Here is a 13,962-nt window from a genome sequence, read left to right on the forward strand (position 1 = left end):
ATAAATGGAGACAGTGGTACTAAAATAACTCGTTTTTAAGAAGGTAAAAGAAAAAAAAAGTAAAGATGAGTCCATGATGAATGAAATCATGTACTGCCATTTAATTATTTTATTTTCTAGTAAATGTTTTATGGTTTTTGCATTCATGGGAGGTGGTCAAAGATTTGTGTATTGAGAGGAAAGTGGAGGAAAAAATGCAAAACTTGGATTCTTCTTCTCCTCTTCTTTCCTACTTCTTTTTTCTTAGTTTTTTTTTTTTTTTCATAACAATCACATATTTTTAAACGATTCAAAACAATTAAGAAAAATATATCATCACTTTGGAAGTATTTTAATAAGTGATAGGAAAAATACATAAACTTAAAATTTGTAACATTTGAAAACTTAACAATTCTTTTTCTTTTTAATGGGTTTTAAAAATATTGTCATTTCATAATTGTTATTATTTTAAAAAAGAGAAAATGTGTTTAAAAATAAAAGAAAAGGGAAACATGAAAATATCCTGAAGGAAACTTGTTCCCTTCAAATTCAACCTATCAAAATCTGGGTATTTATTAATACAAACTGTCTACAGAAATTAAATCTAAAGCATTCAATTTTCTTGAATGCGATATATATATATGTATCTCATGAAACTTCTTCCACATTAATAACCTCCAATAATTTAAAACACACCCCAAAGAAAATATCGTTCTCTTTTACAAAATAACCCAAATCGCTCTCCCCAGAATTTCCTCGTCGGAGACCGAGTAGCGGCGGCGGAGGAGGAGATCGAACTGCCAGATCAACAGACGACGTGTCAGGCAAATGCCTTATGTAACGCCACGTAATGAGGCCAACTCATAAGCCACTTGGGCTGATTGAATTGACCTGTGAGTAAATGGCGAAAAGACGTCGTTTTGACCTTAAAAATATTGGGAACCCCTTTTTTTTCTTAAATCAGGAAAAATCAGGAAACACGGTTTTAAAAATTAGACACGTTTTCTTGTAAAGTGCTTCGTCAATGAATGAATGTATTAATCACTTCCTTTTCTTCTTTTTAATTTCTTTTGTGAATAAACCACTTTTTCTATTTATTTATTTATTTATTTATTTATTTATTCCTCTGTTGTGCTATTTCTTTAAACTTTTAATAATAAATTTTAACGTATTTGAACAATCCATCTCAACTAATTAAGATTATTAATAACCAACATTTTTGCCTTCTAAATATCTATTTCAATCTGTTTTAACCAAAAATATATACATAACTCACAGATCTAACTATGTAAGTGTGTGTGTTATAATTAATAAAGAAGGTAAACAATAGTGAACTGCCTCATGACTTAGCTTGCTTGTTTAAGAAAAGGTTTTAATGAATTTGAATCAAGTAGTTCACATTATGTTTCTTCATCTTCTACTTTTTTTTCCATAAGGAATTCACCTACTGTTGTGTTAATTTTTTATAATAATTAATTAAGTTGAATTTTAAATAAGAAATGCAAAACTTTTGACTCGTTTTGAATTATAGTTTGAAATGTGACATATGTATGTATCATAGTTGGATATTAGAATAGTCTTTGTAACTGTTTGTAATATAATATATAGTATTAACGAAATCTTCATTTTTCTTCATATTGCTATGACTCCATTTTGATCTTTCTAACTCCAATTTTCTAACACAGAACTACTCATTGTAACGAGTCATCAAATTAACAATTGTTTATGTTAATACTCATTTTAAAATATTAAAAAAAATCTCATAATTCTTTTATTAATATTTTGATTTATTTGGTTGTATTTGAAAAGGTTTCTTTTGACTAACAAGAGAGTGATGCAATCAAAATCTTCCACTAACAGTTAACATGAGTTTTTTTTAGGAAAAAACTTTCGTTCCTTTTCTTTTTCTAGTTCATCATTTGTTGCTTTTCATTATTTTATTCTCTATTTCTAATAAGACATACTACTATCTAACTGTTTATAATAAATATTTCTTGTTCTTATTTGTTTGTTTTTTTTTTCGTTTTTATTAAAGGGTTAAAAGACATGTTTAAGAGTACTTTCTAATTGGGGTTGTTTATTAAATTCTAGATGAGAACGAACTTTAAAAAATTAAAATTAAAATTAAAAAATATTATGTTATATTTAATTTTAGATATTTCTTATGTATGCATGCAACAAGATATTTTATTTAATGATTTTAAAAACCACGTAAATAGATAGATATTAGCAAGAAACAAAAAAAAAAAAAAGATTGAAATTTATTGTTTCCATAATTTGGTTAAACAATAAATAGAGGTCTAACTTTCTATCTCTTTCCCTAATGACGATGGATCAAAGGAGTTGCTTGGAGTGATTGGCTCTCCAACAGAATCTCTATCTGCTCTATATAGGACCTTATTTGTTTCTACATCGTTATTGATATAATATATTTCTTTTGAAAACAACTCTTCTTAAAAAAATCAATCAATAGGTTCCATAAATGATGAATTTTGAGGTCTCTAACATTCCATGTCTCTCCTTTTAAGTAGTATTATATTAGGGGATATCTCTCCATCCCGATCCAAGGAGTTGGACCATTGCATTTCTCATTTTTTGCATGTGCTTTCCACTCATTTTTGCATATGTTGTTGCATGCCAATTTTTTTCTAAAAGCCGTGATGTCTTTTAAAATTCCAAAATAGAGCTACCAGAAGAAAAAGAAAAGGGATGAGCAACCGTGCTAATGAGACCAAGAGGCATCAGTTGGAGTCTATTGATGGAGTTGATGGAGTGGTTCAGTTGATGGAGTCAATAATTCGACAAATTTAGGATGGGAGGACATCTTTAATCGTCGGTAAGTGGTTTTGAGGCAAAGGCAGAAAATCATCCCTACAAAAATCTCATAAACTACCCTAGCGCCGTCAAGGTCGGAGGAAAGTTGTACGAAAGAGATGGCTTGTCGACTCAAGCGTTGATTTGTTCAGCTAAGTTTTCTTATGTTTGTTTTTATTTCAAACTAAAGGAGCCTAGATTTTATTCTTTGAATTCCAGTCAAACACATATTGCCAATATCGCCAAGTGCCTTTTGATCAAGGGAACCTTGTTTTATTTTTTTCTTCGGTTCAGGAAATTTTTAGTTAAGACTTTGGTGCTGATTGTCAATTATTCTTTAGGATATCTAGAGGAGTTGGAATGAACGATACAAATGTTGAAATACATGTCAAATAGAAGGGGAAACAAAAATAAGATCGTAAAACGTGAACACAATAAAAAATAGTGTTTGATTGGAAATAAATTTAGTATTACTATCTGTGCTAAAAAACTCAATCCAAAACCTAAATTTTAGATTACCTTTCCATGGATTTCAATTTAATTACAAGTGTTCAAACAGCCGACTTTTATGAAATTCCTTTTTCAAGCCAAGCAAAGGGTTTAATATTAATTTTCCGCTGATGTAAATGTTAAAAGAACAAGCCTTCCCTTTGATGCCGACCAAAGGAAAAAAAAGATCTACAAAATTATCAATTTGAAGCGTAGGGGAGAGTTTTATTACTGGTTTGGCCTAAACATAGGCAAAGAAATGGAAAGTACCTATATTATATTGAGGATCCCAATTGATCGACCGACCTCGCTATATTATATTGAGAATCCCAATTGATCGATCGGCCACACAATCTTCTAATTATGAGTTCTTTTAAATATGAAATCAGAACTCATAAATCCTAAACGGTCATTTGATACCAAATAAAAAAAATAGGATTTGTTCGAGATTCATCATGTTGAGGATCCACATTGAAAAGATAAAAAAGATCTCATACATGAATTACTTATCTATAAGATAAAATTAAAATATGTATATATACACAAAATCACCATCATTTGATGAGCAAAATATAATATGACCGATTTACATTTACAAATTACAACCCTGTTTTTATTCTAAATAAATTAAATGGAATCAAAGCTGAAACTCAGCATCAGCAATGACAACCTATATGGATTCCTAAAGGCTTATAAGCTTAGTTTGGAAAAGAAAACAAAACAATATGGTGGAAAAGAAAACAAAACAATATGGTTGAAAAGAAAAGGCTGAGCAGATAAGAATACCCAAAATACTAATCTACTCCCCACCACATATAGAGTAGTATTCTAGCTTTCTGTATTTCAAAATTGTCCACCACCCAAATCACTTTCCAATTGGGTCATCATCAACCAACTAGTTCATTGCAGCTGTACCACATTTGGGACTCCTAACAACATGACATCACAGGTCCATTACCTCCCATCACTTTAATAGACAGGACACAAGGGTAATTTTCAACTCCCACCCAAGGTTCGTCTCTTCAACCACCAGGAATTTTCGCGGTATTACCAAGTACTAAATGCCTAAGGTCTCATTATTTTTATGCATATACTCTCCTTTTCCTAAGTTCGTCTTTTTTTTTTTTTTTTTTTTTTGGGGGGGGGGGGGGGGGGGGGGGGGGGGTAGGAGGGGCTTTGTTTTGTTCTTTCCTGTCAACTGTACAATACAATATTTCTAACCGGTGGCGAGGGGCCTTCCAGGTATAGAACAAATATACGGGGAGAAGTAAGTTAGAGTTAGGAATATATGGGGTAGAAGAGTCGGTTTTTGTGTACCCGTAGTTTACTTTCTCAGAAATGTTCTTTGTGAAAATGGAACTTAGTTGGGCCCTTTTGATTGAATTCATAGCAAAGGTTGCTAAGTTCTTTTGCAAGAATTGGTGCTCCACAGTAGAATACTCCTGATCCCAAATGTCAAACCGAGAAGAATCAGATAAAGGAAATTCAGTTGTTTGTCCTGCTTTTTATTTTTTGAAGCGCACTCACCGATTTTGGCACTACAATGCTTCGAACAAATTCTGGAGAAAACTTTCTTCCAGTTGGGCCTTGCAAAATGAGTTCTTACCTGACCAGATCATGGAAAGTAAAGGGCCTTTCAGAAGTTGGAAAGTTTTTTAATAAGAAACAATTCAATTTCGATGATAGTACGAAGATGGGAAATTAGCTATTATCATTTAGAAAACTGAATGTGCAAGAAGAACCCTTTGATTAGTTTGAAACTCAATTGGTACATGGTACCAGAAACAAGATGTACTCCAAAATTAAGAAGCCAAACTTAAGTCTTAAATAGTAGAAATTTACCCTGGTGCCAGAAACAATATCCATTCCATTTTTTGCATGATTTAGTGCTTGGACCATCGTAATGAGGGCTGATCTAGCGTCTCCTTCCTCGTACACACTGGTTAGGTAGTTGTGCATCTCAATGACACCCTGAGTTTCAAGTCACGAAGTTAAAAAAATGAATCCATATAGACATGATAGTCCAATTAAAGCTCAATATTACCCTTTGATCCATCTCAGCGACTTCATTCATGACCCCTTTGAACCAGTCAAACGATCCCTGCTCCCTAGTTACCCAGTAAAAGTAAGCATTAGTTGTCTTCAGAATCTTCTTTCGCTTGGGAGAAACTCTGGCAGACGAGGAAGAATCCGTGCTTCCAAAACTAAGATCTGACTCTTTACCCCCATCTGCTATTGAATCCTGAGGAAGGGAAAGCTCAAATATTATCGTATGAGTGATATGTTTAAAGAGGAAAGGAAAATTTGACTAGAAAAATATTTATGCATAAAACTATGAACAAAGGTTTGGTTACTTAAATAGGCATGTAATAGATGAAAAATAAGAATGATCAAGTGATGCATGCAGGCACTTACTGCCTGCTCCTCCATTTTGACAATGTTGTTAAGCAAATCCTTCAAAATGCTAATGAAAGGTGTTGCTCCAATACCAAGACCAACAAGTAATAGAACATCATAATTTCTGTAGTCTTGTGCAGGTGCACCATAAGGTCCATCTATTAAGAGCTTGGGCAAACTGCAAAGCATTGCATGAGAAATGGATTCATTAAGAAAATGCCACAGAGATAGAACCAGAATTCGGAAAGAAAGAAGTTCTAAGATGTACAAACCATTTTTTGGTCGTTTCATCAGCCCTGAGCAACCCACTCTTCCCAGCAACTGGTGGCTCACAAGCTTCAGCAAATACCCTCTTTAACTCTTGTGTCCAATCACCCAGCTGCCGTATGTGAACACTCAGATAGTCATCCCCTGGAGCAGAAGTAATCGAAAACGGATGCCTGCATGCAAAGACAATAGACACCATAGCACGTTAACTCTTATTAATGGATTCTTGAAAAGTAGTGACAAGCTCGTGATGAACTAGACAGAGCATAATGGACAATTGGACATGAATACTAAATTAGATATAACTATCGAATCAGTCGCTCCCAAGTTTGATAACTCATAGAAGCCAGCAATTGAGAGTTATAGTGAAGTTCATTCGTTAATAATATACAAAAGAGAAATGCCAGCGCAAAGATGAAATTAACAGGACTTTTCTTTACAAAATTATATTTCACAAGAGTTATAATAGTATTTACCATTCAAATGGAGAGACAGCGGGGCATTGGACAAACATGTACTGCCCACTCTTATAACGGAACTGAGGAGGTTTAGACATTTGTAATGCAAGAACATTCCCCGGGTAAATAGCAACCTAGATATAGAAAAATGAAACGATTGGAAGGCAAAGAATTTGAACTCTAATCCTGACTAGTTAGACATGAAATCAGAGTGAAATAGATTATGTGGCAGTGGCAGTAAGGATAGAAACCTTGAGGAGTCGAACACTGTAAAATCCTGAGCGGAAGAATCTAAGGGTCCTTTCCCCAGCATATAGTAAAATTGGGACGGCCAGATACATCCAAGTCTGCATGCAATAAAGCGATAACCTGAGCAAACATTTCTAGTTGGTACAAAATAAGTTCCATGTTCAATCAATAGATAAAGTATTAGAAGGGAAGTATCATTCATACTTACCGTCTTACGGTACCATCTGTGTTCGAGGTAGAGGTATACGCCATGGATGACGAGTAAGACGTAAACAATGAAAAACAGGTGGTGTGAATACCAGAAGGCATTGAAACCCGTCAGCCTATCAAACGGCTTGGGCAGCTTAATCAGGCTCCTCCTGAACCATCGGGTAGCTAGAGTGAATGCTACTGTCATCAAGATGACCATTAGTATACCAGTCACACCTTCCCATCCCTTAACCAAGTCTAGGTAGGTAGGCTTGTTTGGTCCGAAGTAATCCGTCACATAATTATAGTTTTCATCTGATGACTGTACGAGTCTTGGAAAATCACAGGCAAGGTGGTTCCCTACATGGAGAATGACGCCAACTACAATAGCTGCCGCAATCGTCTGCAGGGCACAAAATCGAATTTAGAAATCTCACATACTTGATATTGTATATTTCACGTACTCTCCTAAGACAAGCTAAATTCAGGACATCCAAAAATTACATTCATTTTTCTCCTCCCGGTTTACTTTCTATAGTCACTTTGTCATTTGCCCTTGAAAACTAGTAAAAAGACTCATATTTTTCAACCTACTCAATCATCAAACTAGTTTTTCACGTAAACTCTTCTTTTTTCAATCTTGTAAAATATTTTGAGTTTTTCTATTGTGATAGGGTAGTTGGGGTAAGATGAGTGACTATGCACGGTTAAATGATAATGCTTTATTTAAGAAACACACGAGGTTGACCACTAAACTAAAAGTCTTCCTGAATAAAGCCAAGCAATTGTGAGGGAATTTATAAGTGAGGAATCTGATTAGTGTGTACCTTATGAAAATTGATATTGTCGTCGAATGGTACAAAAAATCCCAGCCTGGTCGACCTTATCCAAGTGATGGTATTTCTACATACGGGCAGCAAAATGATAGCCATGTTGAACTTCAGGGTCTCAGCCGCACCCTTAGCCGTTAGGAGACAGTAACCCATGACCTTGTAGGCTTGCTTATGCTTGTACTGGAAGAACTTCCACGTGAAAAGCCCAACCAATATCATGATCCATAACGTCAGCACCCATATTCTCCTCCAATTCTCCTGCAAATAGTAGAGCAGTTTTGTTCTTATCCTTGTTATGGGGCCTTTGTTCCTTAGTCCCTGTATGTTCTGGCTCAATGCTTGGCTGGTATAGCTGAGGGCTTGACTGTAGTTCAGATACGTATCCTTTTGTAGCAAAAGGGTTTCCAATTGCCACAGCTGCACCACCATAATCAACACAAAGATTGAAAATTCGTAAATATTTAAATCATATGATAAAAGGGGTATTTGAGATGATCTGAATCTTGGACAAAACCCGTTGTTATTAATGTTTCAAAGCGCCAAGTTTTTCTTTTGATCTGCAAACCATAGGGGGTATCTTGGCACCAATTTACAATATAGCAATATTATGGACTCACGTTCCTCAGTAAGTTAACCATCGTTTACCCATCAACCCTATGATTACTGACAAAATTCCATTTACAAGCCAAAAATAAAAAGAGTAACATTTGGGCACATCATAATAGACTACACCTATTAATTTTGTGGAGACCACTTCAATCAAAAAATAAAAAAAGAAAAACTCAAAATATGAAAAAGAAAGAAAACAAAGAGTCTGTCACGTAGTAAATTGAGGTAGGATAATTGAACAAGCTGCACAAATGAGTCGATACAAATACCATCAACAGAATATTTTTCAAATAAAAATGGTAAAACTAGCCAACTTAACCACAACTCAACTAGTCAATGCAAATACCATCAACTAAGAAGTAGGTTCAAGCTCTCACTGACCACTGTTAACTCAAATTACTAGATCTTTCAATGTGTACAGTACAAGGGATTTGGGCAAGGCAACCAACTCTGCTTCAAAGTAATTCATGTCAATAATGTGTGTTATAGGCTCCTAAAAATGTTAATCTTGACTAAAGAGACACAAAGAATCATACTGTTCAGCTACCAAAAATACTCACGTAGGACAACCAACCTAATACATGTTAATAACCTATGTTATAGGCTGCTAATGAATGTTAATGACTAAAGAGATACAAAGAACCATACTGTTTACTCACGGGCACGAGATGAGCAAATTTGTCAACAATGATAGAGTCAATTATTATGCGGTGTGCTCCGTCTACTTAATATTATTGAAAAATGGCTAGGGCTCAAGAGTAGCACAGAAGACTTGAGTACTGTTTGAGAGTGCTTTTTGGAGAAACCGTTGTATTTGAGAATTATTTCAATTATTCAAGGATTTTATTGAGTACTTATTCTTATTATTTGTCCCCACTTATTTGTTGTTTTGATGGGCATTTGAATATTCATTTTCAAATCAAACGCAATTTTGAAATACAAAACCAATAAACAAAAGTTCAGCATCCAAACACGTCTTGTTGAAAAAATAAAATTCTGTTTTAAGAAGTCAACTATAATTGCTTACAGCATCTTTGAACAGTCTGACATACACCAAGTTCTTCACCGGGGTCGGTGGAAATATTTTTCTTTTCCTTTGAGATAAATGGGTGTGTTTCTTAAACTAACGTTGTAAGAAAATATACTTCATTTGATAATATTTTTATATTTTGAAGGAAAATACTATTTTTTTTGGGTAATAAAAGAAAATACTCGAGCACTTTTATAAACAGTACCCGTGATGGTTTCACTCATGACCATAACTTAGAAATTATGATACCTAATACCTACGAGACTTTCTATGGTTAAAAGTTTAAGTCTAATTCCCACATCTTATACTTATAAAGATAATAAATGATTTTTTTTATCTTTCACGCATTTATAAAAAGAAAATAGCAAAAATTTACTTGAACAATTTTTAAAATTTTGAATTATTTGCAGATATTTATAAAGCAAATATGAAGTAGTTAAGTGGGTCAAATCATTAATACATCCATTAATTTGGTTATTCATGCAATTCTAGACTCATATTATTGTTTATTTAACTACGTAGTTTTAAATTTTCTTTAAGTTTACGTAAAATAAATAAATAAACAGACAAAAAATAAAGAAAATTGAAGTTCATTTTAAATACATAGACATGTCAAGTCAAAACGATATGGCATCTCAAATCAACAACCATAATTATCTTTGGCATATTTTGGGAGAAAAATGTCAAAAGTATTACGAGACAAATTTTTATTAAGAAACCTACTCTCCAAAAATAGTCATCCTAAACGATTTTTTTTAAGAACAAATGTGTTCGATATATTCAAGAGTAGATATCTATATGCAATAATTAAAGATATTTTCAAAAGAATACTGAGGTTTTTTTTTTCCTACCTTTAAAATATAGAAAAATTAACTAAAATATTTACGAAATATAAAAAAATAAATAATAGAATTTGCCCAAAATATTATACTATATATACTGATGTGTTTTTATCCGTGTCTCTCAATGTCACTAAGATACGAATAAAGATCAATAAAATTGATATATTCTAAAATTTTACTATATTTATAAATATTTTTAGTATCTTTTTTGATCTTCACTAATTTTTCTCTTTTCTCTTTATTTAATTCTTTTGAATAACTTTTATAGTATTTTGTAAAACAAATATCACCGTTTTAAAGTATAAAAATATAAACTCAATTTAATATGAAAAGTTGTCAAAAAAATTAAAAGAAAAAAAAGACAAATGATTTACACCTTATAAAAAATCGAGTGAAATGTTTTCTAAATAATTTTTTTTCTTTTTCTATAGAGAGTAAACAGTTAAAACACCGACCTCAATGTAGCCGAGCCTTTCAGGGTCCAACTCCTCCATAATGAGAGCCGCATATTCCTCTGCCTGTTCCTTCAACCTCGATAGCTTGTTTGCGGAAGCACTCAGCATAATAATCTAAAAGAAATAAATTAATTTATATAATAAAAAATAGTCCCTACCAACTCCATTTGTTTTTTTAATTTTTTTTTTTTTTTTTTTTACATTTGTTAGGACTTATTGAGATTATGTTTTTCTTTTATTACTAGATCTACTTTTCATTAATAGGATGATTTACAAAATAAAATAGAAAAAGAATGCTATAAAAGATTCACAACACATTAAAAATATCAATAAATAAAAGCCTAGGAAGAATTGTAATGAAATAAGTATTCAACAATTACAATACTTCACTATACCATTGCATTATTTGGAGTGGTTTAATTTTGGAAATTTCAGACTTAAGATTACCAAATCCCCTCCAACCATTGATATTTATTATAAGGAAAATGACGTGCTGTTGGCCAAACCAAAAAAATTAAGCTAATGCAAATTATTATACATATGAAGGCCATTTTTTTCTTTTGCTTCCTATCAGGGAAAGAAAGTCAGCCATCTCCTTTTCTAAAAAGAAAATAGAATCGTTTTCGGGAATCTTAACGTGGAGTAGGCCAATTCGTCTTAATAGATTAGGTTAATAATAATTAATTTAATCGCAGCATGTTGATTATGCTAAATCCATGCAATTTTTATATGCACACGGTAGAGGACAAAAAAAAAATGGAGGCAAAAACCTTTTTCACCCCCACTACATTAGAATATTAAAGTATAAACCTTATTTTGGCAAGTGAACTTTTAAACATATTCCTTTAATCTATATACTTTTGTAGTGCTATACATTTGTCTGTTAATTTTTAAATGTCTTATTTTAAAAAAATGAGAAAAAATAAATTTAATTATATTTACACTTCCTTTATTGTTGAATACCATCGTTCTTGATAGATTATTTAATATAACAATTCTCAGCTACACTCAAATAATAATATCAAAATATTTATAAAATATAATAAAAATTTTATAATTATCGATATAATCTGAAATTTTATTACATTCGATAAATATTTAATTAATAGATTATTGAACACGAAAGCTATAAATATAAACTATATGAAATAGAATATTAAAATTTTGAATTTGTATCTTAAAAATGTTTTCAAAACTATCCAACTTGTGTCTTAAAATTGTTTTCAAAACTATCAAATTTATTAGAATTAAAACTGACTGTGTTGTACATTAAACTTTTAATTTAATGTCTAAAAGATTTGTAAATTTTAAAATATATATATCCAACTTATTAATCATAAATTAAAAGCTTAAACAGTTTGAATAACTATTAGATACATTGAAAATTCAATAACTAGACTTGCTTACCTAAACTCTAGGAATTAAAATAATTTTTATTCAAAACATACCGATAAAAACTATATTATAGAGTCCAAATAGCAACGAATAAATAAAAAAAATTGAATTATTATTATTATTATTATTATTATAACTATGTGAGAAAAAAGGAGAAGCAAGGACAAGTGCACCTAATCATATGTCCATCGATGATATCAACCGGTCTAAAAATAAATAAATAACAAAATTAAAACAAAAATCACCCGAGTTAAAGTAGATTTACCTCTTTCACTTCTTCTTCGGTAATTCGGCCGTCTTCGTTTTTGTCGACCCTGTTCACAGAATAGGTATCAGTAAAAAGGATTAACGAAAAAGAATGGCATCTACGAAAAGACACGAGTCTGTTTCATTTCTTGGTGGTGACGGTGTCGTTTTGGATTCTTGCTTTTCGGCTTACGGAAATATAATTTCATTTCCACTAACTTGAGATTGAAGTAAAGAGAGATGGATAACAGTGATTGTACATGTCGAAGAAGATCTGCAGCCGCGAATCGAAACTTTGATCGGTGATTTGTGACCAGAACTCGAACAGCTCTTCTTTACTGATTTTCTCGACCTTCAATCTCCGTCTTCGACTCAAAGCATCGAACAGTTCCAGAGCAAATTCCTTCGAATCTTTCATTCCTAGCAAACGGAACGGAGATTAAGAACTTGATGAGCTCAAATTTTCCAGAGCAAAGAAAATTTTACGGACTGAGAGAGATTGACGTTTCAGATTAAGTAATTAATGAACGAACCTATACATTGTGCGAAATCGGAGCGGTAGAGGAATCCATCCTTGGCGAGCTTATCGAAGTTGCTCTGTATTTCGTTCCAAGCATCAACGCCATTGCTCTTGCTACTAATGAATCTCAGGCCGCGAAGCGCTTTATGAGCACCAGAACGAGTGCGATCAAGCTGAGCTTGTCGCCTCCTCAAAGCTCGAGCAGCCAAGGCGGAGTCAAATCCATTTCCACCACCAGAAGAATGTCCATGACTCCACGAAAACCGCTTCAACTCAGCCTTCAACTCCTGCGAGAACTGCCTAGCTTTAGCAACCGCTTCCGCTTTCAATTCCTGCGAAAATTGCCGCAACAGACTAGACGAACTCCGTTTAAACGTCGGCGATCTCGAAATCGAAGCAGACTTAGGAGTTTCAGATCCAACAGAAACAGCGTTATCAACGTTAATAACCGTAGCCGGCTCAACACTCCGCAAAATGATTCTATCGTCATCCTGTAGATCAAGAGTAACCTCAACAAACTCCTCCGCCGCACTGGATTCTGTTCCTGGAGATGATAATCCTGAGCTCATAATATTGGCATTTCCAGGAACCGAATCGGACGCCCAGCGCCGTTCGTGCTTCGGCGCCGCTCTCATTGATGGAAAACAAATATTCCAACAACAAGCATCTGGTGAGAAAATGCAAATGAGAGTAAAGGAAAGAGAAAAGGGGAGGGGGAGGTGTGTGATGGTGGTCGTTGATGAGTGAGTCTGTGGTGGATTTGTTTGGTTACGATTGGAGAAGGTTGATTGTGGCAGAACGCGGAATGGACTTTGGGGGTTCGAAAAAGGTGAAGTGGTGGAGCCAAGAGGGAAAAGAAGAGGACGAAGTGAAGAAACGAGAATAGAAATGGAAATGGAAATGGAAATGGAAAAGGGAAAGGGAATATGTGTATATATATATTATTTATATTTGTGAGTTTTTGGAGAAGGGGGGAAGAGAACGATGTGGGAGTGGGAGTGGGACCGTGTTCAGGTCAGGCTCTGATTTCAGGCTCGACCGCTGAGATTTGTTCGTATTCGACTTAACTCGTACATGTACTTCCCATTCTCTACGCCTCTTCTTTTCTTTCCATAATATTTACGTCCCCCTCCCACTCATTTTTACTTGCTCACCTTAAATTAAACTTATAATTTCTTTATTTGTTATTG

The 13,962-nt window shown here is 33.4% G+C and overlaps 1 protein-coding gene across 1 annotated transcript; it reads right to left on the reverse strand.

The window, feature by feature from the left end:
- Nucleotides 1-3,773: 3,773 nt before the first annotated feature.
- Nucleotides 3,774-13,689, reverse strand: LOC101212879 (respiratory burst oxidase homolog protein A). Its single transcript, XM_004143919.3, has 14 exons — nucleotides 12,786-13,689; nucleotides 12,513-12,672; nucleotides 12,272-12,320; nucleotides 10,612-10,725; nucleotides 7,670-8,092; nucleotides 6,862-7,245; nucleotides 6,656-6,751; nucleotides 6,423-6,538; nucleotides 5,952-6,119; nucleotides 5,698-5,857; nucleotides 5,327-5,524; nucleotides 5,125-5,253; nucleotides 4,810-4,888; nucleotides 3,774-4,724 (listed from the first exon to the last, which is right to left on the reverse strand). Exons 1-14 carry the CDS (start codon nucleotides 13,405-13,407, stop codon nucleotides 4,615-4,617), a joined length of 2,808 nt encoding a protein of 935 aa, XP_004143967.2. The 5' UTR covers nucleotides 13,408-13,689; the 3' UTR covers nucleotides 3,774-4,614.
- Nucleotides 13,690-13,962: the final 273 nt, after the last annotated feature.

This window comes from Cucumis sativus, chromosome 5, assembly GCF_000004075.3.
Source record: "Cucumis sativus cultivar 9930 chromosome 5, Cucumber_9930_V3, whole genome shotgun sequence".
In the NCBI taxonomy this organism is placed as follows: Eukaryota; Viridiplantae; Streptophyta; class Magnoliopsida; order Cucurbitales; family Cucurbitaceae; genus Cucumis; species Cucumis sativus.

Excerpts from the sequence above, each read along its gene's own strand:
- LOC101212879 (XM_004143919.3), bottom strand. The coding sequence starts at position 13,407 with ATGAGAGCGGCGCCGAAGCACGAACGGCGCTGGGCGTCCGATTCGGTT. Across the intron at positions 12,321-12,512 it reads CTGCAGATCTTCTTCGACAT|GGTCGACAAAAACGAAGACG; the intron begins GTACAATCACTG and ends TTCTGTGAACAG. Across the intron at positions 7,246-7,669 it reads ACAATATCAATTTTCATAAG|ACGATTGCGGCAGCTATTGT; the intron begins GTACACACTAAT and ends TGTGCCCTGCAG.